General features: G+C 48.8%; 1 protein-coding gene across 2 annotated transcripts in view; it reads left to right on the top strand.

The window, feature by feature from the left end:
- The first annotated feature begins 147 nt into the window (after positions 1-147).
- TCF7L1 (transcription factor 7 like 1) overlaps positions 148-23,870 on the top strand; it is a 156,878-nt gene continuing 133,155 nt past the window's right edge. For both annotated transcript variants that reach the window (XM_039217598.1, XM_039217597.1), the window contains exons 1-3: positions 148-393; positions 478-541; positions 757-884. In XM_039217598.1, the coding sequence (XP_039073529.1) occupies positions 148-393; positions 478-541; positions 757-884 (438 nt within the window). The remainder of the gene's footprint in view (positions 394-477; positions 542-756; positions 885-23,870) is intronic.

The following is a 23,870-nucleotide window of genomic DNA, read 5'->3' as shown; positions in this document are numbered from 1 at the left end:
AAACTTTGTTGCTGTGGCCGCCGCGGCGGCGAGCCGAGCAGGCGGGCGAGCCGGAGGGAGGGAGGGAGGGAGGGGCGGGCGCCGGGCCGGGTCGGGCGCGGGCGGCGAGGGGCTCGGAGAGCGGCGGCCCCGGCCCGCGGCCCCACCATGCCCCAGCTCGGCGGCGGCGGCGGCGGCGGCGGGGGAGGCGGCGGCGGCGGCGGCTCGGGCGCCGGGGCGGCCGGCGGAGGGGACGACCTCGGGGCGAACGACGAGCTGATCCCCTTCCAAGACGAGGGGGGCGAGGAGCAGGAGCCGAGCAGCGACAGTGCCTCGGCGCAGCGGGACCTGGACGAGGTCAAGTCGTCCCTGGTCAACGAGTCGGAGAACCAGAGCAGCAGCTCGGACTCGGAGGTAAGGAGGCTCCCGGGGCCGACCCCGTGGGGACCCCGGCCCCGCGCCCGCTCACCAGCCCTCGCCTTTGTGTCTCCTCCGCAGGCGGAGAGGCGCCCGCAGCCCGCCCGGGACGCCTTCCAGAAGCCGCGGGACTATTTCGCCGAAGGTACGTGCGGGTCCGGGCAGCCCCCACTCCCGGGCCGCGCTGCGCCCAGCGCCTCCGCTCAGGCCGCCCACGGTTCTCCTCGCCCCGTGGCCGTGCCCCTGCTCTCCGCCCCCCGCGGCCACAGCCGTCCTGGAGCGCGGTCCCCGCCCCGGGTCCCCTGCCCCTGCGCTGTCCCGGCGGCCCGGGCCTCACCCCCGCCTCGGTCTCGCCCGCAGTGAGAAGGCCCCAGGACGGCGCGTTCTTTAAGGGCCCCCCGTACCCTGGGTACCCGTTCCTGATGATCCCGGACTTGAGCAGTCCGTACCTCTCCAACGGACCCCTGTCTCCGGGAGGAGCGCGCACGGTGAGTGCGGGTCGGGCTGTGCCTGGGCGGGTGGGGGCCGGGCCGGCGAGATGCGCCCCCGGGCTCGGCGACGGGGTGGGGGATGGGGCCGTCCCGGGAGGATCCTGGGCAGAACGAGTTTGCGGAGTTGAACTGTTCGGTGGCGGCCGAGCGCTGTGGCTGCGTTGGCCAGTACTTGCAGGAAAGTAAAGTTCCTTTAGATTTCCCCCTTCTGCAGGGGAGAGGCTTTGGGGTCGACTTCTGGGGGTCTTTCCTGGCCTCCAAAATTCTTTGCTGGCAGTAAAGGAATACTTGGATTTGTGCCGGCTTTTGGATTGGGGAGGGGGGCTCTCGCTTTCCTTCCTGGAAATCCGTCAGCTTTCCCTGGCAGTTGGGCAATGGGCTGGGGGAGCTGGCTTGGCGACGTTGCCCCCGACTCCAGTTTCACTGGGCTGCTGCTTGTTCGTTCCTAAGAAACCCAGTATTCGTGGCGGATTATTCACACACCCCCCTCTCCCGACCCCCAGCCGTCGAGCGGGGGCCTCAACTGTTCTGTGGAGCTTGGGATTTTAAACTCGCCTAGATGATTTCGAGGGTGACCCGAGGCATTCTTCAAGTTGAGGAACTTGGCTTTTTCCCCCTTTGTTGCCGGCTTTTCTCATTTAAAGCGAGCGCTGCGACACTTTAAACCTGTTAATGGGCGCGCATTGTGTGCTGCGCGCTGGCATTTAGAGCCGTGATTAAGCAAATTGACCGGGCCCCAGACGACGTGCAAATGAGGGCGGATTCCATCGCCCCCTCCCTGGCCCTAAACTCTCGCCCCCCGCGTCGCGAGGGGCGCAGCCCTGGACAGGCAAGGCCTTTGTGTCCCCCGGGCCGCCACCTCATCCCACCCCAGGGCCAGCTGCTCAGGTGCTAGGTCCGATGGCAGATCTTCGGTGAGCCCCTACCTACTGTGACTGTGCGTCAGGCTCTTGCGCACCGTCCCTTGGGCCCCGCGAGCACCGTAGCGGTTCTCTTTGCGTGCCAGTGCCCGCCAGTTCGTTCTTTTTTGGGGGGCGGGAGGTGTTGGCGCCTCGGGAGCAGGCCCGACAAATTCACTTTATGCTTAAGCTGTCCTTAAATAATGGTCATGATTAAAGGGCCCCCGGAAAAATGGCTCGGTGCTCAATGCGCGCTCCCTGCTGTCATGGTACAGGGTCGGTGGAGAGTGGAGGCGCTCTCCTGGCCGGAAAGGGCTGTGGGAGAGGAGGTGGGGGGCTCTGACCTGGGGAGAGGGGCGTGGGACCACACACCTTCATCTTTCTAGCCGCGAAGGCCCCGCTGCTTTGTCCCTTCTTTGGAGCACCCCGGGAAGTCCTGAATATAAGCTGGATATGGGCATCTCCCTGGTGCCTTTTCTCATTCATATTGAAAGTGGGTAAAGTAAAAGTTGAGCAAAACAAGTTGCGGCGACTTTGTTTAGGTTTTCACTGACTGTCTTGTGCACAGACGTAGCTCAGTTCTGAAAGGGGTTTGAAAGCTCAGGTTTGCTAGGGTTCCTGTAACAAAGTCCCATTTTTCCATTTACCAGTAGATGTCTGCAAAGAGGAGTCTGGGAGGCATTAATGGCTGTGAGTCAGCACTGATCCAGGTCCTGGTGCAGATAAAGTCACCAGAAATGTCCCAAATATGACCAGTTCTTTCCCTCAAGCAGGCTGTTCCTTCCACCTACCCATTTCTCTTTAGGGTGCTTTGATTCTTCCTCTTTGACCGGGGACTCTGACAACTGCCTGTCTTCATCTATTGCTCCCCACCCCCGCCCCAGGAGCCTCAGGGGGACTGGTTTTCTGTTTGTGCCCATTCCCGTCTGTCTTCCCACCGTCTTCCACTGCCCTTTCTTCTATCCTTCCTCCTTCCATCTTCCATGTTCTTTAGCCTCAGAACTTCCACAGGCTGATTCTTGCCGGTCCTGGGGAATCCTGATTACTAAATCCAGGCCTGCGTGGGAATTTTGGAGCCCTCCTTGGAGAAGCCAGCCTTCTCCTCTGCGTGTCTCTGACTGTCCCTACTCATTGCTGCAGCTGTTCACTGCCCTGGCCCATGTCACCATCCTCCTTTTAAGCCTCCAGAGAGACACTCAAGTGCCTTATTGTCGACTTTTCCTAAAGAGCTTAGTGTATCCTGTCCCACTGTCATACATCATCTGGTCTCCCTGGTGAGCTTCCCGTACAGAAGTTAAGTTCAATTTCCCTGTAGTTTCTGCGCCGCTTCTGTGCCTATAATTGTGCTAGGCCTGCCTGGTCCAAAAGTTTATTGATATACGGAGAGAGTTTCCTGCAGTTAGATGAGCTCAATAGGACCTGCTCATTTTGACCCTATCCTTGAGCATCATGGGCTTTTCAGAAAGCAAGTGAGGAAACACTGGAGCAGTTGATTGTCTGGACTATAGGGTGGAGATGATGCTCTTCCTGTGGATGATTATATTAATGTAATTAATGTGATTTTCACAGTAGGCAAACTATAGGTGCAGACAAAGTGGTCCTCTTTTGGGGTCCAGGCCTGGTAAAGTGAATGTCCATGGATATGGGGTAGAAGGCGGGGGCAGGGAGCGAAAGCTGGGGAGGAGTGCCTGGAACATATGATCTGCTCTCCTTTGGCATCCTAGGTCTTTTTTTGGTTTTACTACTAGATTTCACAACCTTAGGCGTTGCTACTCTAAAGCCTCTAAGTAGTATAAAATTGGGTGACTTCAGTTCTCTGCTGTTCTCATACTTTCTGGAAATACCAAGCCACAAGCAAAAGTAGGGGTTGGCTGGAGTGTTTTCAGGGTGTTAATTGACCCTAGGAATAGCAAGCAGGAGGGCTGCCGCACCCTCATGCACTGGCATAATTCCTGCTGGGATGACTGGGGGCCGGCCAGTCCCGCAGTTTGGCCGTCTCTTCCCCGTGGGTTACCTTTGCCCTCCACTTTGGTTTGGCTGGGAGGCTGGGAAGTGGCCTCTTCCTGAGGCTCTTTAGAGAAGAGGTCCCCTTAGCCTGGGGTGTGTGCCAAGCCTCCAAGCCATGATTCATTCTCATCTGGAGCCCTGGGGACCCTGTGGCCTATGAAGAGATGAATAACTGCCACAAACCGTCTTTGACTCCCTCCGATAGCCACCCTGAAATGACACATTCATTCATGAAAAGGCTTCACAAGTTTACTAAACCACCTTGGTGCTTTTGACTCGTTTTTTTTTTTTTTTTTTTTGTTAGGAAAATGTAAGCCAACACAGAGGAAAGTGGATGTCAAAAATAGTGTAAGACTGGGGCGCCTGGGTGGCTCAGTCGGTTAAGCATCTGACTTAAGCACAGGTCATCATCTCTCCGTTCGTGGGTTTGAGCCCTGCATTGGACTCTGTGCTGACAGCTCACATTCTGTGTCTCCCGCTCTCTCTGCCTCTCCCCGCCTCCTCTCTCTCTCAAAAATAAATAAACATTAAAAAATTAGGAAAAAAATAGTGTAAGATTAATCAGAACCAAAAAGAAAATGTTGAATGTGGTTCGGCAGCTTAGCTATGAAATGGTAGAGGGTAGTTTGACCACGGCATGTTTGCCAGTGGCTATTTGGAAAAGAACACTTCTAGGTAGAGTTGTCAAGGGAGTCTATGGTTTGGGGTTCCAGTTCATGAATTTAAGAGCCACTATCACACAGCTCAAGCATCACATTGCTGGCACCTTTCTCAGACCATCTAACACAGGCTTCTGTATGAAGTTGTTCTGTTCTCCACATGTGGGTTGTTTTTAAGTCTTTCCTCTCCCACTGCTTCCCATGGGAAGTGTTGCTAGTACCCTGGACGCTCCCGTTTTCCACCAGACACAAAGGAACCCTAGCAGAAGTCTTTGTGTACACAGAGAAGTTGTCTGACTTTAGGAGCTGTATGTAAGGGCTGATAAGTAAATCTTTTTCTTCTGGAAGATCAGTATAAACATGCTGCTTTGGGTAAAATTCTTTAAAGCCATTTCCTCTAAATATAACTTCTGTTCCATGTTTTTCTAAATATAACTCAGGGTTTAATGAGGGTTTTTTTTTTTTACATGGAATAAGCTTTTGCAAGGGCCCGGCCTGTGTTGCTGAAGTTTTGGCACTTGGATTGCTGGAGGGACAGATGATGACCAACTCGGTGGAGGGACTTGAACCCTGTCGGTCCTGTTTCTTTGAGTGGGTGGATCTGGCAGGGACTTGCTTTACTGTTGGAAAGTTGTAGGTGGGCCTCATTCTTCACTGATCTCACTTCTGGGCATTCTTGAGGAGAAAGCAGGCTGGCACATTAACAAAAACTCACCTTTAACCTAGAGTGTTCCTGCCTTTATAGTGATGTGCAAAGTTACAAAATAGTGACCTAAAAAATAACATAATGATTAACTCATTGGAAGATGCAGTAATCTAAATATATAATATGCAAATATCCTACCTATATTCCAATGTATTTGTTTTTTTAAAATGTTTCATTTATGTATTTGAGAGCGAGAAAGAGAGGGAGCGCGTGTGCACATGCAAGTCAGGGAAGGGCAGAGAGAGAATCCTAAGGAGGCTCCATGGTGTCAGCCCAGATTCGCTTGAACCCACGAATCGTAAAATCATGACCTGAGCTGAAATGAAGAGTTGTATGCTTACCTGACTGAGCCATCCAGGTGTCCAATATGTTCATTCCAATTTAGTCAACTTTACTTGCCAAACTGAGGAGATTTAGATCGTCATTCTTAATTCATAACTCTTCAATTTCATCTGATATTTACTGAGGACCTATCATGGCGATGGCTCAGGGATGTAGGAGGTATGATGAAGTAGATCCAGCTTTACCCTAAAGGGCTTAAAAATTGAAGTAGTGTTGGGGCACCAGGGTGACTCAGTCGGTTGAGTGTCTGACGTCCTCTCTGGTCATGATCTCATAGCTCATGAGTTCGAGCCCTGCATCAGACTCTGCTGACAGCTCAGAACCTGGAGGCTGCTTTGGATTTTGTGTCTCCATCTCTGCCGCTCTTCTCTGTCTCTGTGTCTCTCTCAAAAAGTAAATAAACATTAAAAAAATAAACTTGTTAAATAAAAGTTGCTTTGGGCTAGCATGATCAAGGAACAAAGGGAGAAGAAATTGGTTTAAACTAGTCCCTGAGGTGCCTGGTTGGCTCAGTTGGTAAAGCATGTGACTCTTCATCTGGGGGTTGTGAGTTGGAGCCCCACCATTGGGTGTAGAGATTACTTAAGACTAAAATCTTAAAACGTTTTTTTCATGTTTATTTATTTTTGAGAGAATGAGAGAGAGAGAGAGAGAGAGAGAGACAGAGTGTGAGCAGGGGAGGGGCCGAGAGGAAGAGAGGGAAACACAGTATCCGAAGCAGGCTCCAGGCTCTGAGCTATTAGCACAGAGCCCGACGCGGGGCTCAAACTCATGAACTGCCAGATCATGACGAGCCGAAGTCGAAGCTTAACCAACAGAGCCACCCAGGCGCCCCTAAAAATAAAATCTTAAAAAAAAGAAAAAACTAGTCCCTGAAACTTAGTCATTCTTTCATTCAATGTAATTCTTGTTAATTATTTAAAAAATGTCACCAGTACAGGAGTGAGAAGCGTTAACTTCCTTCACCCCAATCGTGAGGTAGAAGCCAGCACTGGGAGAGCAAAGGCTAAAAGTTCGGGGCTGTCTGGGGTAACACAGGTTACTCCATTTGGCTGCCTGATGAGGGGCCAGGGCGTGGGATGCCTTGAATGTCAGTGAAAGAATTTGGTCTTATTCAAGAAGCAGCTGAGAACCACAGAAAGTTACACTGGGGAGTTTTGAGGCCAGTACGTTTGCCTAGATCATAGTGATGGGAGGGAGAGGATCTGGAAGGAGCTACAAGGGTTAGGAGACTCACAGGAGTTGGGGGCGATGTGAAAAGCGCCCCAAAGAGTATCTGGATGGAGAGGAAGGGGAGAATGGGAGAGACCGGAAAGGTTGCTTGAGTTTATGCGAGGAGGGGAAGCAACTGGAGGCAGAAAGGGGCTGATGTCGCCCTTAATTCTTGATGTCTGAGCCTCGGCGCCCCCGAGGGAACGACTTCTTCCATGTGGGGCCCTGGCGCGCCATCTTTGCCTACCCCATGCTGGACAGGTGCTCGTTGACTACTTTGGCAACAATAGAACTCACGGGCTGCGAGGGGCTTTCATTTGGAGGAACTGCTAAGTTTCATTGGAGACACATGGGGTGTGAGCGGGTGATACGTGGATAATTGAAACTGTAGCATCAGGATGATGCAGGGAGCAAGAGAAGAAGGGACAGGCTACTCAGAGCAGAGAAAGAAGTCACTGAGGCAGGATGGAAAGGAGCCTTTTCGAAGGTAAGAGGAGCACCCAGGTCCTGTGACAGCATGGAGCCTGGTCCCCAGTGTCAGATGCCACAGAGAGAGGGGAAGGAAGATGGTGGAGTGAAGAGGAGCTTTGGGAATTTAGCAGTTAGGAAGCTATTGGTGCCCACTGAGACCAGTAGTTCAGGCAAGGGGAGTGATAAAGATGGGGCAGCAGAGATAGTAGCTCAGCACCTCCCAGTTGGGTACCTGGGTGCTGTGCTGTGGACTGGTCCCAGGGAGGGGCCCATCGCTCACTCGGCCGGAACCCCGGACCAGACTCCCCTCTCTAGACCTGTGTTCCTTCCACATTTTCTGTCTACTATAACCTGGACAACCCATTTAAGACGTTTGGCTATGGCAAGAAGAGGGAAGGGAAGAGCCACAGGCCTTGGCGAGAGTGGATTTGGGATGCTGGAGTGGGAGCCTGGTTGTAGGGCAGGAGGCTAGGGTGGAAGATCAGTGGAGGAGAAGATGGGGGGAAGAGGAGATGAGAAGAGAACTTGGAAGAAGGCAGTCTTCTTTCATTGATGGAGGACGCTTGGCAGTAGAGGATCTCCCAGTTTTACAGACTCACCCAAGAGCTGAAGATGAGGGTGTATGTGTGGAGGTGGGGCTGGCAGAAATTGAGGGGCAGCGCCTTGGATGGCCAGATGGCTTTGTGGTCTCAAACCAGGGCAGATTGGCTGGGGTGGTGGTCCTGGACACTTTGGTAGTTCAGGCCCTTCCTCTGCACTCCACTATAAGACCAAAAACGTTGGGAACCTTCTAGCTACATGTTAAATAGTGAAATGTTGTGCATTGATTGAAAGATAAGACCTACCTGCCAAGTGTGTCCTTTTATTAATGTCTGGGGCTGGCTGATTTTTCTTTTTTTTTTTTTTTGGCATTTATTTATTTCTAAGAGACAGAGTGAGACAGCATGAGTGGGGGAGGGGCAAAGAGAAGGAGACACAGAATCCAAGGCAGGCTCCAGGCTCTGAGCAAACGTTCAGCACGGAGCCTGACATGGGGCTCGAACCCACGAACTGTAAGATCATGACCTGAGCTGAAGTAGGACACTTAACTGACTGAGCCACCCAGGCGCTCCTGGGGCTGGCTGATTTTGAAGGAGCAGATGTTGAGATATGATAAATAATTGGGGCTGCAAAAGGACCGGCTGCCTATAAGCTTGTAGAAAACTGCTCCCAGTTGGCTAATCTGATCATGTATTTTAGGAGGAGGTTTTCATATGTCTCACATAGGTTTCACATATGTGTGTGTGTGTTTTTTAATGTCTACCTATTTTTGAGAGAGAGAGAGAGAGAGACAGAGACACAGAGACAGCACGAGTGAGAGAAGGCAGAGAGAGAGAGGGAGAGAGAGAATCCCAAGCAGGCGCTGCACTGTCAGTGCAGAGTCCGATGCGGGGCCTGATCTCACGAATCGTGAGATCATGACCTGAGCAAAAGTCAAGAGTCGGACACTTAACCGACTGAGCCACCTAGGTGCCCCATTATATATTCTGTGTTTTGTTGTTTTCTCCCAAACTGGATTGGATTTTAAGGGACAATAATATAAATGCCATTTCCAAAACCTCAGCATTCGGGGAAGAAGGGAACACAAGGGAAATAAAGGGGACTCACCTTTTCCTCTCTACTGTATGTGCTGCTCAGTGAACAGCTCTGAGATCCTGTACAATTTCTTTTTTAGACTCAGAAGTTACTAGAAGTGCTCTGAGATAGCTCAGTTGACAGGTACCTTTAAGGTTCTAAAATAAATTTCAGAATCTTCAATCTTTCCTTTTCACTATGTATGTAGCCTACAGATTTTCATGAGAAAACGAACAATTTATTTAGAAATGCATTTCAGAGTTTGAAAATAAAATAAAATCATAAAAATGTTTTCCTAAACACCCTTTTCAGGAGCTTTTGGAGAAGTGATAAGGGGTGCTAACTTTAGTTACCTGGAGTCCTCAGGACAGGAAATGAACTCACATTCATGTTTTCAAACTGTGTGAGAGCATTATAAAGTTTTTTTTTTTTAATGTTTACTTATTTACTTTGAGAGAGAAAGAGAGAGTGTGTGTGTGAGCAGGGGAGAGGGGTAGAGGGAGAGAGAGAATCCCAAGCAGGCTCCACACTCAGCGTAGAGCCCAGCGCGGGGTTTGATCTCATGACCCTGGGATCATGCTCTGAGACAAAATCAAGAGTTGGACGCTTAACTGATTGAGCCACCCAGATGCCCCGGTGCTATAGCATTTTAGAACTCTGTTTCATCCAAGAGGAACAAGGCCCCAGGTGTTCACCATAATTGTAGAAAGTAACATAAAATAAATATAAACAAAGAATTACCCAAAGAAGAAACTATAGATGACTACCACATAGATGAAACTATGTTCAACTTTCCAGGTCGTCAAAAAATGCTAAAAAAGAAAAGAATCTTTTTTGTTTTGTTTTGTTTGGGGGTTTTTTGCCCACCGAATTACCAGAGATTTTTGTCTTAATGAGACTTTTAAGTGTTAGCAAACGTATAATAAAGTGGGTGCCCTCATCTGCTCTTCCTGACGAGTATAAAGAGCTCCACCCCATTTGGAAAGCCCTTGGCAGTGGCTTCTCATAGCTTCTGACCTGCTAGGAAGTAGATACTTGTTCCCATTTTGCTGCTGTGCAGGCAGATTAGTAGAGGTCAAGTATCTTGCTCAAGGTCATGCTACTGATAATCGACCGGTGCAAAGATTTGAACTTGGCCGTGAGTTTAAAGTCTAGGTGCTCCCCATTCCACCCTTGTGACTTTACCCATGGGCCTGATGTAACTAACTCCTCCTGTTGGGAGGACAGCTGACCTTTGTTTCGCAGTTCAGAAATCCTGGTGTGAGTTACTGGTTGGGGGGGAGCGTGGGCAGATTTGTTCCGACTTTATGAACCGGACCTGGGAGTGCGCCTTCCCAGATAGACTGTAGCGTGAGTTGAGTAGTTTGAGTTCTATCACGACTATGCTCCAGAAGACTTAAATAACCCTTAGTGGGAGGCCCCCAGAACTTCACCACCATTTATTACCCTCTTTTGGAGAAAAAAGTGGTTATCTACTGAAATTGGAACTGTTTTGAACTTGGGGACACTTGTTCCTTGTTGAAGTGGGTGAGGGTCGGAAGATTACACACGCGTGTCTGGTGTGGAAGAAGGCGAGGAATAAATGTGCTTGCTACCCTGCCGTTTGGATTACAACACAGCTGGTTAATCAACTGAGCTCTGGTGAACTGAGTGTGCAAATATTCCTTCCCTGTTATTTATTTTATAAAACACTGTATAAATTGGTTGCCTTTTTTTTAAAGCTCTCTAAGTTAAAAATCAGTCCCAGTCATTTATAACTATTACAGTAAATTGAATATTAAGGAAATAAATACTAAACATTTACACAGAGAATTATTTTAAGAATTTCAGAGAATATATTAGTCTCCTCCCTACTCCCCTTTCTGGGTGTGTGTGTGTGTGTGTGTGTGTGTGTGTGTGTGTGTGTAAGATGGTTTGACATCAGGATTCAGGTAATTCAGTGCTTTTTCTTTCACTTTCCAAATTTTCCTTCAGGTGGTTTCTTTTTGGAAACAATAGCATGGTGGAAAGATTCATTAGAAGGGCTTCTGAGTGTGCTTGATAGAAGTTGGGGAAGCACTGAGGGTCCTAAATAAGCCCTTCTGGAGATCCTCAGTATTGGAAGACACTAAATCTTACTGAGATAAATGTCTTATACCTCATACAGTGAATGGGGTCATAATTTGTAGGAACATCTATAAAAATGTGTGGAGAACAAAAAGATATAAATATGAGAGATAGTAACTGTGATTAAAAATTTTTTAAAACTAGATGGATCTAGGGGTACCCGGCTGGCTCAGTCGGTGGAGCATGTGACTCTTGGTCTCAGGGTTGTAAGTTTAAGCCCCATATTGGGTATAGAGCTTACTTTAAAAGAAAAAAATTGGATCTAACAATGAGGAAGAAAAAAGAAGTAGGAATCAATGGTAAGAAAAGCTGATTAGTTTACAAGTCCAGATTTGTTGGCAGTTGTGATTTCTGATGTTTGGGACCACATTTTTCTCCATAAATTGCAAAAAGGATAGATTGGGGTCACTGAGGTCAGATAGATTTATAACACATACCTGCTAGGGGTGGGGTGGGTGTTCCTCCCTGTGATTCCTCGGCAAGGACCCTCTGCCTGGGTACCCTGTAGCCCCCCTGAGCTGGAAGGGAGCATCCGGCGCAGCCCACCCCGCCTGTGAGGAGCACAAGTTCAGGAAGATCATGAACTTGCCCAGGATCAAACAGTTAGGAAGGCGGGAAGCAGAACTAGGGCTCACTCAGCTGCATCACTGGGCTTTACTCTCTCCACTGCTCCGGGGGGTCTACAGTGAGCCCCGCAGAAGGCAGTGCTACAGGGACAGTACACCTCAAAATACTTCATTATTAAACCATAGCACCTGACTCATGGTAAGTGACTCACAGACATTTGTTGAATGTTGACAACATGAATATTTAAACATCAGCGTTTAAAAAAAACCCAGCCTATAGACCATTGTTAGTGCATGGAACGCTTGCATGTCTTCTACTAGAAGCTCTCTTTTATCCCTGAGGAAGCTGCGATAGAGCATAAGTGAGGCGCCAGGGTCACCTGTCTGCAAAGTGTTGTTAGAGCCATCATTCCAGCCACAGTCCTAGAGTGTCCCTCTACCGAGACTTAGCAGCCAAGTTAATGTGAAAACGCCATTCGGAATAATTCACAAAGAAGTGTGTACAAGTAAGAGATGAGCAAGGAGTAACGTCTCTGCATTTATTCCTTTCGGTGGCATTTCCAGCCCTTTCACGTAGGAGGCACTTTAATCCCTGCTTCAGCCTGGGGTGGTCAGAGCTTTAATGGCTGGTCTCTTTATAGTGTCAGAGATGGAGTTCATTGTTCTCCATCTTTCTTTGCTTTGCTCCGCTCTGCAGCTCCATTTAATCTGTTCCCTCCAATCCCCCTTGTGTTTTCCTTCTCACATCTTGAGGTGGTAAACTTGGTTTCTTAGATACCACGATATGGAAGATCGTCATGTGCATCTGTTGACTTGGTCTGTTGTCTACTTCCTACTCCTGACCACCCCCACTTTCGTGTACATGTATGCATTTTCTTTCTTTTTTTTAAGATTTTATTTTCAAGCAATCTCTACACCCAGCGTGTGGCTCAAACCTACAACCCTGAGATCAAGAGTCACTCGCTCCACCAACTGAGCCAGTCAGGCGCCCCAGAATATTATTTTCTGTGTATATTGGATATACTCTTTGCTTATCTGTTTGACTGCTTTCTAGGAGGAATCCACAGAGGAGAGGTAGAGTATTAGAGGATGACTGTGACACAATACCCTTTACACCGTAAGCTTTTGTGTTGTAAAATGCTTGTCAGGGAGAGAGCCGGGGCTGAGGCTTGGAGAAGGAAATGGATCATGGTATCAGGGGTGTTCCCAGACCCTCCTAAGGAGAGTTAATGCAGGGAGGGGCTGGGAAGGCAAGAGCACCCGGAGTTTGGGAGAGCCCCTTAAGAAGTAGTTGCTTTTGCTTGACATTGAACGAGGAGAGGGGGAACTTATGTGGAGAGCAGCCTGAGGCCTGAGGGATAGAGGAGCACACCCCACTGACAGACCGCTCCTTTTCCCTCCGGGAGGGAGGGAGGCAATCGGCTGAAGGGTCTGGGACTTGAGTTTGGCCACAGTTGTCCTCGCCTTGAATCTGAGCCCAAGCCCCAGCCGTGCTCTGGCTCTGTGCCCCTGTGGCCCTAGGGCTCTTCGGCAAAACGGGGATAATGGTGTATTTGAAGGTTACTGAATTAACATTTCGGCTGAATAGACTGCATTTTAAAACTAGGGTTTGTAGGGGACTAAAACTAAATGCATCATAGAATCTCTGGGATATAAAAAGAAATGACTAATTTCATCAAAATAATTTATAGTATTATTACAACTTTATTAAGATGTTTAGCGGCCAAGACTTTTAACCAATATCTTACTAAGTGGATGTTTTCTTGCGCTATTTTAAAATACTTTTTTAAAGTTTACTTATTTATTTTGAGAGAGAGCGCGTGAGGGAGAGAGAATTCCAAACAGGCTCTGTGCTGGGAGCACGATTATTTTTTAAAAGACTGTGAATTCATGGATTTCAACCTATTTCAATCCATTTATACATATTATTTTCATTGATACTCAAATTGTTCCATTGTTAGCTGGTGGGAGCCTCTTTGGACACAATCCTAGTGGTCTTTGCTGTTTCCCTGCTTACTGTTGGGGCAGGATGTTCCAGATTCATCTTGTGCGCTTCCCAACCCAGACCAGCTATTTCTAGAAGGAGCTCTGATTCCTTTTAGTGAACTATGTTTTTTAGAGACCATAGCCTGAATGCTAAGGTGCATATAGCTTGTTTTTTCATTTCTTTTTTTTTTTAAGTTTATTTTGAAAGAGAGAGAAACATGATCAGGGGAGGGTCAGAGATGGAGAGAGAGAGGGAGAGAGAGAGAGAGAGAAAATCTCAAGCAGGCTCCATACTGTCACTGCAGAGCTTGACTTGGTCGATCTCACGAACTGTGCATCATGACCGGAGTGGAGATCAGGAGTGGAATGCCATACCAGCTGTGCCACCCAGGTACCCCTAAGGGTGCATATATAGTTTCTAAAGATTATTCTATTTAAACTTTTTAAAGTAGGCTCAATGCTGATATCAAGAGTTGGATACTTAACCGACTGAGCCACCCAGGTGCCCCCCCCCTTTTTTTTAAACTCTTTAAATTTTTTAAAAAATGGGGGGGGCACCTGGGTGGCTCAGTCGGTTAAGCGTCCGACTTCGGCTCAGGTCATGATCTCACGGTTCATGGGTTCGAGCCCCGCATTGGGCTTTGTGCTGACAGCTAAAATGACAGCCAGCTCAGAGCCTGGAGCCTGTTTCGGATTCTGTGTCTCCCTCTCTCTCTGACCCTCCCCTGCTCACACTGTCTCTCTCTCTCTCTCAGAAAAAAAATTAAAGTAAAAAAATGTTTATTTTTGAGAGAGAGAATACACATGTGTGTGTATATGAGTAGGGGAGGAGCACAGAGAGAGGGGGAACCCAGAATCCGAAGCAGGCTCCAGGCTCTGAGCTGTCAGCACAGAGCCTGATGTAGGGCTCCAACCCATGAGCATGAGATCATGACCTGACCCAAAGTTGGACGCTTAACCGACTGAGCCACCAAGGCGCCCCTAAACTCTTTTTTAAAAGGTTATTCTATTTAATGTTATAAGCACACCAAACAATTCCATAGAGTTTAGAAGTAGTGGAATGCTTATTGTAATTTAAAACATTTATACACACTTGTTTGAAAAGTATATACTGTTCTCTTTTTATAAAAATTTTTGAAGTTTATTTATTTTGAGAGAAAGAGAAAGAGAGATAGAGAGCAGAGGAGGGGCAGAGAGGGAATGAGAGAAAGAGTCCAAATCGCGGCTTGAACCCACCTTGTGTGAGATCATGACCTGAGCTGAAATCAAGAGTCAGATGCTTAACCGACTGAGCTGCCCAGGCGTCCCTACTGTTCTTTTTGAATGTAATTTTAATGTTAGTAATGCAGTTAATTAATCCTATTTAATAATTGTAGTTGTACATTGTAATTGTTTGCCATGAAAGATTAATATGTTTCTTGCTTCTATTATATTCTTCCAATAAAAAATAACAGTTCTGCCAACTGATAACATTTCGAGAGATAAAGCCCATAAGGAGATTTCTACTAAACTTTGCAGAATGGTTACCTGTTTTTGAAAGGGCATGTTCAGATAATGACGATGAATCCAAACATGCTTCATTTTTTAATTTCTCACATTTTTACATTGCTTAAATATGTTGGTCACCCCTGTGACCACATGATCATTGATTAGGCAGAAGTTCACGCCTTCTGAAGATTTCAGCTGAAGCTAAATAACAGATTTCCATTGAATGCTGAGGCTGAGGCCATATTTTCTTTTAATGGTTTATTATTTATTTTTAGGAGAGAGAGAGAGTGTGAGCGGGGGAGGGGCAGACAGAGGGAGACACAGAATCTGAAGCAGACTACAGGCTCTGAGCTGTCAGCACACAGCCCGACGCAGGGCTCGAACTCACAAGCTGTGAGATCATGACCTGAACCAAAGTCGGACGCTCAACTGACTAAGCCACCCAGGAACCCCAAGGCCATATTTTGATATATTCCTAGGACCTACCTCATAGTTGCAAAGATTAAATAAGGTTCTATACGAGCAGGGAGAACAAGGTCTGGTACAGTAAGGGCTTTGTTAAGGTAAACTCATTATTAGCATTACCAGTTCTGGGATTTCAGGACCTCCATAGCCTCTGTTAAAAAATTTTTTTTTTTTTTTCTAAGATGACTTCATGCCTATTGTGGATCCCAGTGCAGGGCCTGAACTTACAACCCTGAGATCAAGACCTCAGATGAGGCAGCTGGGTGGCTTAGTCGGTTAAGCGTCCGACTTTCGCTTAGGTCATGATCTAGCGGTTCGTGGGTTCGAGCCCCGCGTCGGGCTCTGTGCTGACTGCCAGCTCAGAGCCTGGAGCCTGTTTCAGTCTGTGACTCCCACTCTCTCTGACCCTCCCCTGCTCACGCTGTCTCTCTCTCTCTCTCCTAGAAATAAATNCAGAGCCTGGAGCCTGTTTCAGTCTGTGACTCCCACTCTCTCTGACCCTCCCCTGCTCACGCTGTCTCTCTCTCTCTCTCCTAGAAATAAATAAAAAACATTAAAAAAAAAAAAAAAAAGATCTCAGCTGAGATCCAGAGTTGGACGCTTAACCCACTGAGCCACTCACGTGCCCAGTAGCCCCTGTAAAATTTGGTCTTTATACCACACCATTCTTTGGGCACTTACTGATACTCAGTTTTGGATTGCTGCCCTTCTAGAATTCATATGGACCCTGGCTATCATCTATCCCTTTCGATCATTGTCACCCCTAGCACAGTGCCTTGTATACAAAATCTGCACATGTGTGAGTATTTGTTGTTTATTTACATTTCCTTCTTTATGCATCACATATAATAAACAGCAAATCTGTCTTCCTCCCAGACATTTTAGGCTAACAAGGGCAATCTTTGTTCCCATCTGGCATCTTTGAGGGTTTAATCTTTGATAAGTTGCTCATCAGTGGTTGATCATTTGTATTTTACATTTTTGAAGGTTTTCTCAATTCATCCCTGTATCGAGGCCGTACATACATCTTTTAAAAAAGAAAGCAGATGTCTGTGCTGTAGGTAGACCTTTGAATCTGGCCTGCTGGTTTGTAGCTGTGGATTTTTCTTCATCTGTGATACTGGGAGTGTGTCAGCAGTTGTGGAAGCCATATGTTTTTATAGGTCTGTGCCAAGGAAAATACTTTAGAATTACATAGCAACTCCAAGGTATTTTGGCCGTTCTGAGAGGACACATAGTTTTCCAGTTATATGAACAAGAGCTTTTGTTTTATACGGAAGGTTCTTGTAGGCTATGAGAACAATAGTGCCTCTATCAGCATTTCCCAGAGTAACATCCTTGGGATGTTAATAGGTAGGACGTGCTCAGCTGTATTTCTGCAGGACTTCTGAGGCCTCTAACAGGCCAGTGTATACCATGAATCTCGTATAAGGGAGTGTATTATGCAGGATTCCGCTGGCCTTATGTTTAGAATACTCCCTCTCCCCGCCCCGCCAGCGTAAGTCTCCCCTCCTGCTCTGCCTCCCAGACTCAGATGTGGTTCCTTGCTGTGTATTCTCAGCTCCCTGTGTGTGCACTCCCTTTACGGTTAGTAAATAGGTGGCCTAGCAGTCATCTGATACTTGTCTCTGGATCCTAAACTTAGGGAAGAAGTCAGGGAGTGGCTCTGTCTTGTTCTTTATTTTAGTTATAGCACCAAACATCTAGAAAACCCTCAATAAGTATTTGTTGGGTGGGGGTATCCAGGTGGCTCAGTCGGTTAAGTGTCCAACTCTTGATTTTGGTTCACGTCATAATCTCATGGTTCCTAAGATCCAGCCCTGCGTTGGGCTCTGCACTGGGGAGCCTACTTTGGATTCTCTCTCTCTCTCTCTCTCTCTCTCTCTCCCCCTCTCTCCCCCTCCCTCTCTCCCTCCCTCCCTCTCTCTCTCTCCCTCTCCTTCCTGTCTCCCTCTTCCTCCTCCTCCACTCCCTCCCCCCTCTCCTCCTCTGCTTCTCTCTCTCCCACTCCCTCTTTCCCCGTCCCTCCCAGTCTCATGCTCTCTCTCTTTCTCTCTCCCTCTCTCTCTTTCTCTCTCTCTCAAAATAAATAAATAAACTTAAAAAAATAAGTATTTGTTGGATGAATGAAGGAACCACAGAATCCTTCATTTCCAAGTGGCACCTTCTGGGACTGGTGTTCCACAGAACCCACTTTGGGTACCACGGATGGGTCTCTGCTATCATTATATTCTCGGTACTTCATTTTTGGCGTGAATAACTAGAGATCTGCAGTTCTTCATAATTCAACTTATTTTACTCCACGCATCCAGCTAGCAGGGATTTAAAGTTACAAGGCTCCATCCCCGAAATAGTTGTCTCTGGGGCACACAAGGGAGGCCGCCAGGAGCGGAGCCTTCCTGCCCTGATCTGCGACCTGGGGCGCATTCCCCACGGCCCGGATTCCCCACGGCCCGGATTCCCCACGGCCTGGCTGCCGCCTATTCTAACAGAGCTTTCTAACAGCGCTCATTGCACAAGTAGGGGCTGGTGTTCCAGATTGTTAGGGGAGGGCGAAATCAGATGCCCCTTTGTACGCTAAGTAAGGCAGGCAGAACACAGTCCAGCTTGGTTTTCAGGTTCAAGTTTGGCTTAAATGTGGTCCTTAGTGAATATTATGATCGTGAGTAAATTAAAAACAAATGTTAAATAGGTCATACTAAGGTAGAAAGGGAGTTCAGGATTCTTGCTTTTAAACACTTGGGGTAAACAGACCGCTCTTGAAGGTAGATGCTCACCTCCCCTCCTCCGCTTACCTGTGCTCCACCTTCAGGCTTACTGTACTAAGTACTACTAAGTACTTCATTTGTACTTAGATTAGCAAGTGGGTAGGCAGTCAGGGAGACACATGGTCGCAGGTCTGTGTACGCAAGCCTTGCCTACCGTGCCACTAGCTCTTCCGAACTGGGACAATAGAGGTTTTGTCAAACCCGCTAACACATCAGGTCAAAGGGAAGCGTGCACGGGGCGAGCTGCCCTCTCCCTGAAGAATGGTCCTCAGCCTTCTGCTGCCCCAGGGCAGCTTCCTCTTCCTCAAGCGTGCTCAAGGTGAGTGTGCAGGGAGTGAGCACACAGAAGCCCTGTGCTCTGCTCCCCCGGGCCAGGCTCCTGAGCACACTTTCGCCTGGACCTGGGAAGCTCGGCCTGGCAGGGTTATTATGCCCTAAATAGGACTCCATACGTGCAAGTCAAATTACGTCTGCAGGCAGTCGTCGTGGGCGCAGTAGCTGTTTCACAGATGGAAAGACTCCGAAGTCCCGTGTGTGTCTCCGTCCCTGCAGAGTTTCTGTGAGCACATTGCAAGGGCCCTGTGCCTGCAGATGTGGCTCCTCTGTTCTCACCCTGCTTAGCAATTCACTACCAGTGTAGGTGTCATAGGATTCCATGTGTGTGCAAATATGCACGTGTACGTGCGTGTGTTTGTACACGGCTAGTTCTTCACTGAGGCAATTTTGACAAGGTCCGGAGGCATTTCTGGTTGTTCTAACTCAGAGGGGATACTCTTACCGTCTAGTGGGTAGAGGCCAGGGATGCGCTTAACATCATTTAAAAAAATTTTTTTAATGTTTTATTTTATTTTTGAGACAGACAGAGACAGAGAGACAGAGCATGAGCAGGAGAGAGGCAGAGAGAGAGACACACACAGAATCTGAAGCAGGCTCCAGGCTCTGAGCTTTCAGCACAGAGCCCGACGTGGGGCTCAAACTCACGAACTGTGAGATCATGACCTGAGCCGAAGTTGGACACTTAGCCTGTTGAGCCACCCAGGCGCCCCCAAATGTACTGATGGATGGTTCCTCACAACAAAAAATTACATTGCTCCAATGTCCACTGTGCTGTGCTTGAGAAGCTCTGGGGTATAGATATGTATTATGCACATATAGGAAAGAAACCATGTGAGTGTGTGGTGTGTGTGTTAAGAATGGACCTTAGGGGCACCTGAGTGGCTCTGTAGGTTGAGCGTCTGACTTCAGCTCCGGTCATGATCTTGCAGTTCGTGAGTTTGAGCCCCCGTCAGCCTCCATGCTGACAGCTCAGAGCCTGGAGCCTGCTTCGGATTCTGTGTCTCCCTCTCTGTGCCCCTTCCCACTCATATTCTCTTTCTCTCTCTCTCTCAAAAATAAATAAACATTTAAAACATTTAAGAATGGACCTTAGAGATGCTAGTTGGATTTTAGTTGCAGTTGAAGAAACTGAACCCAGAGGGGTGAAGAGACTTGCTAGTTTAATGGAGCTGGTGAGAAGCACAGGGGGACTGGTCCTTGAGCCTCTCTTCCCTCCAAATAGTGCTTCTTGCGGTGGTGACAATTTTATTCTCGGAGTGTTCTCTGTGTCCCTGAGAAGGATTGCATACAGTCCCTCCTTAATCCTTGGAATGACCCTGTGGGGACTGTGCTTATGCCTGCTTTATTCTAGAGGAAACCAGACTTGTCTGAGGCCACCAAACAATCCAGGGGCAGGGACTGGCATAGAACCCAGGTTCGCCCGGCTCCCGTGAAGCGGCACTGCCTCCCACTGGGCCACGCTTGATGGCTTGTGTGAGCTTGAGGGACGTGGCACGTACAGTGAAGACGCTGAACTGGGTGACCTGCGGAGTTCCTCTCAGGGGCTGCATTCGAAGCCTGCAGTTTGGAAATGGTCACCGGTGCCAGAGCTTTGTCTGCAAGAAGCCCTGAGCCGCGGATCCCTCGGCACTGAGGAGGCGGCCTCTGGGTGGAGAGCCTCCCACCTGCACCTGACAGGCCCGGCCCAGGCGAGCTGGGTGAGGCAGGGTGGGCGAGACCCTGACTGGCTTTCCGGCCTTCCCTCCTCGCTTCCTCCTTCCCTGCTCAGGGGAGGTCCTGGGGTTAGTAGGAGGTGAGGGGCAATTAGTGGTAACTACTCATCATTTGTGTAGGCAAGGAGCACAGCTTTAGAGCTGCCTCCTGTGACCGAGAGAGGCTGGGGAACTTGTCAGAATGTTGCCTGGAAGACCACGAGGAAAGCAAGCGTGCTGTGGGAAGGAAGGAGGGTGAGGAGCTCTCTTCTAGGGAGATCAGCTTTAGGTGCCTCCAGGGATAAGCGAGGAGCCAGCCGCACAGCTCAGTGTGCACCGGCAGTGTGGGCCGAAGATGTGGACAGCGGCTGGGAGACTGGCAGGAAGTGGGGTCCGGTCCGTGACAGCGACTCAGAGCCCTCCCTCAGCCTCGTCCCTGCAGCCGCACTGAGGAACTGAGCAGTGGACAGACTTCATTTTTCTCCTTTATCCTTCCGGCAGTGGGTGCCTTAAACATAAGCCACCCGCTCCCCTCCAGGACCCCTCTATGCTTTTGGGTTTGGTGTCCAGGAGACTGTCTAGATGATTCCGTGTAAAGGTGAAACCCGTCCAGAGTGCCAAGATCCAGACTTCCCATGGGCTGTTTTAGCACTTTGCAGGTGTGTTGTGAGGCGGTATGAACCTGCTTAAAAATATTTTTTGACCAGGGGCACCAGGGTGGCTCAGTCAGCTCAGGTCACCATCTTCTTGCTCATGAGTTCGAGCCCTGCATCAGGCTCCACACTGACAGCGCTGAGCCTGCTTGGGATTCTCCCTCTCTCTTCCTCTCTCTCTACCCCTCTCCCATTTGTTCTCTCTCTCTTTCTCTCTCTCTCAAAAATAAATAAATTAACTTTAAAAAAATTCTGACCAAACTTTTTACTGAGAGAGGTTAGGGGGCAGAGAGAAAAACCTGCATTGCAAAGCCCTAAGAAAAATCCCAGTGTTCTGAGTTGCCAAAATAACTATTGTTTCAACCAGAATAGTTCTGGGGGATGATAGTTTATCTCATTTTGGGGAAAAAAAATCTGGGGTTTTCTATCATCGATGTATCTTTCGTCTGTGTGTCCTGCTTTAATAAAATGTTATTAGGCCTCTCTGTAAGTGGGGAGTGGAGCAGAATAACAAGCTGATTTATCCCTCAGCCAGTCCCGCGGTGAGGCCTGGTTTTTTGGAGATGGTCCAAAACCAAATAGCCTCAGCTCACCTGCTGGAGGGCCTCCTGGCCCCGAGATCGGCTGGAGCCCCCAGCACGCCTTTCTGTCTGTGAGAAGGTTGTTCTCCATCCCAACAAAGATCTCTGTTATTGAAGAACCGCGCGTTTAAATCTGACTGCATTTCCATCTCTGGTACAGACTGTCTTCCCTCAGGCGAGTTTCTGTCCCGGAGCTGGCTGTGAGGATGTGGAAGCACAATCGGGCTTTGTGGTGCAGGAGGGCTTTGCCGAGCCCTGGAAGGTGGGGTTCAGCCTTGTATAAATAAATAACAGCAAGCCAGCTTCAGGAAAAAGGGGATTCCTGGAATGAGAGAGACTGGCGCTCGAGACAGGAAACTCTTCCTGGGGTTTCTACAGCCTCTGCAGCTCCTTGTGGCCTGTCGTCCTTTCTCAGGGCTTTACGGGAGGTCCTGGGGCCTGGTGTGCACCTCCTGGAGCTGCCCCGACTCCCTGAGTGTGCTTGGGCCAATCTCTGACCTTCAGGAACCCAGCCTGGGCCCCTTTTGTGGTCCAGAGAGATGCACTTTGCCCCTTGTATGGTCCACCTGCAGCCTCGTAAGAGTTAGCTCTGGGACCAGTTAGGCAGATGCCTGCCCCATTTTGGCTTTTCTTCACTCCTTACATTTTGGTCACTGATGTCCTCTCCAGAAGGAGCCCTGGAGACCAGGGCATAGCTGGCTGCTTGCATGTTGGAAGATGTGTTGGAGTACGAAGGCAGACAGGCTCGGGCATCCCTTCTGTTTTCCATGTCATTGCCGGCCCTCTGGCTGGTTTTGGGGGTAAGGGTAAGCCTTTGGACCTCAGAGATGGGAGGAGAAGCCCAGAAGAAACGAAAGGTCATATTTAGGCCTTCTCGGCCCAAGGCCCAGGAGAATGCTTAAGGAGAAGTGGGACAACTGGTTTCCCTCCTCAGAGCACGTCTGGTCCCAACCCGGGTGTCCTGCTGGCCGAGCTGTCCCCGCAGCCTCCTCCTGCCATGCCGGGCCAGTTTCCTTTTGTCCCTCACCAGGTCCTTCTTGGCTCGGTTTCTCCCAGTGTGTCTCTCTTGTTCGCTGGTTGGCTCAGCTCACTCCTCTTCCCACGGCGGTCCCTTGGTTCTCGGGTTGCAGAGCCCACCTGCCCAAAGAGCTTTCTTGAGCAAGCGCATGGGCCCCGGCCGAGCCCTGCGACACCATCACACGAGAGAGAAGGGGCGTCAGCTGCATGTCCTGTCTTCTGCCAAATCTTGCCTCCTTCTGCCTAAAGACTTGGCTTGGTTTACTTTTCAAATAAAAAGAATTTAATAAACAGGAAAATGCACCTTTTGGTATATAGTTTTATGGATTTTAATGTATAGATTCCTGTGGCCACTTCCGCAGTTCCAAATCCTCAAAAACTCTCCGTGCCACCCCTCTGCGAGTGCCCTCCCATCCCCCTGCCCTGGCAACCACTCCTCTGTCACCAGCTCTCTTCCTAAGGATTTGTTGGCCAAGTTACAGACATCTTCCCGGAGATTTCACTGGTCCATACTGGTATAAGAGAGAAACACGAAAGTCAAGTCCACTCTCTGGAAAGCAGCCCAGCCATCCTTTGTCCTCTCTATCCTGGCCACACTGAGCTTTCACTGAAGGTCCTCCTTCAGTATGGACGAGACAGTGTTAACCCAGCTTTCTTCCTCCCCACCTGCCGCGGCCATGTCTACAGCATGACGTTTTTTATCCGTTCCATCCCCGTTTTCCTGCTTATAATAAAAGCACTTCTCTTAGCCCAGTGCTTCAAAACTATGTGTGATAAGAAGACAAGGATGAATTCTAAGGGTAAAGGAATGCTGTCAATAACAACAGCCCTAAGCTAGAGATTGCTCAAGGAAGAAAGAGGAGTTGAAAAAAGTACACAGGAAACTCTTGGCAGTGGTTTTGAGCCCATGTTTTAGTTTTGAAGTTTTGGTACATCTTTAAAAAAATAAGTTAAAAGGCTTGATTTTGTTCCTGAAGATCATTTACAAGTATCTGCGAGAACCCGTAACTCATTCCTGTCGAGTTGGTGTAGGACCAGGGTGGTCGTCGAGGTCCGTCTGGGCTCCCCTTGCCTGTATGGAAGAGTTAGGACCAGATGTATGTTCCATCAGCCCATAGACCTGAATCCCCCTGCTGGGCGTGTTGTGGGGAATATGCCCGTGTCCTTTTTTTTTTTTTTTTTTTAATGTTTTTTAATTTATTTCTAGGAGAGAGATACAGCGTGAGCAGGGGAGGGTCAGAGAGAGAGGGAGTCACAGACTGAAACAGGCTCCAGGCTCTGAGCTGGCAGTCAGCACAGAGCCCGACGTGGGGCTTGAACCCACGAACCGCGAGATCATGACCTAAGTGAAAGTCGGACGCTTAACCGACTAAGCCACCCAGGCGCCCCGCCCGTGTCCTTCTAGCAAAGGATTTA

The sequence above is a fragment of the Hyaena hyaena genome, unplaced genomic scaffold, assembly GCF_003009895.1.
Source record: "Hyaena hyaena isolate Hyena2069 unplaced genomic scaffold, ASM300989v1 scaffold_699, whole genome shotgun sequence".
NCBI lineage: Eukaryota > Metazoa > Chordata > Mammalia > Carnivora > Hyaenidae > Hyaena > Hyaena hyaena.
This window is presented reverse-complemented; position numbering and strand designations above follow the sequence as displayed.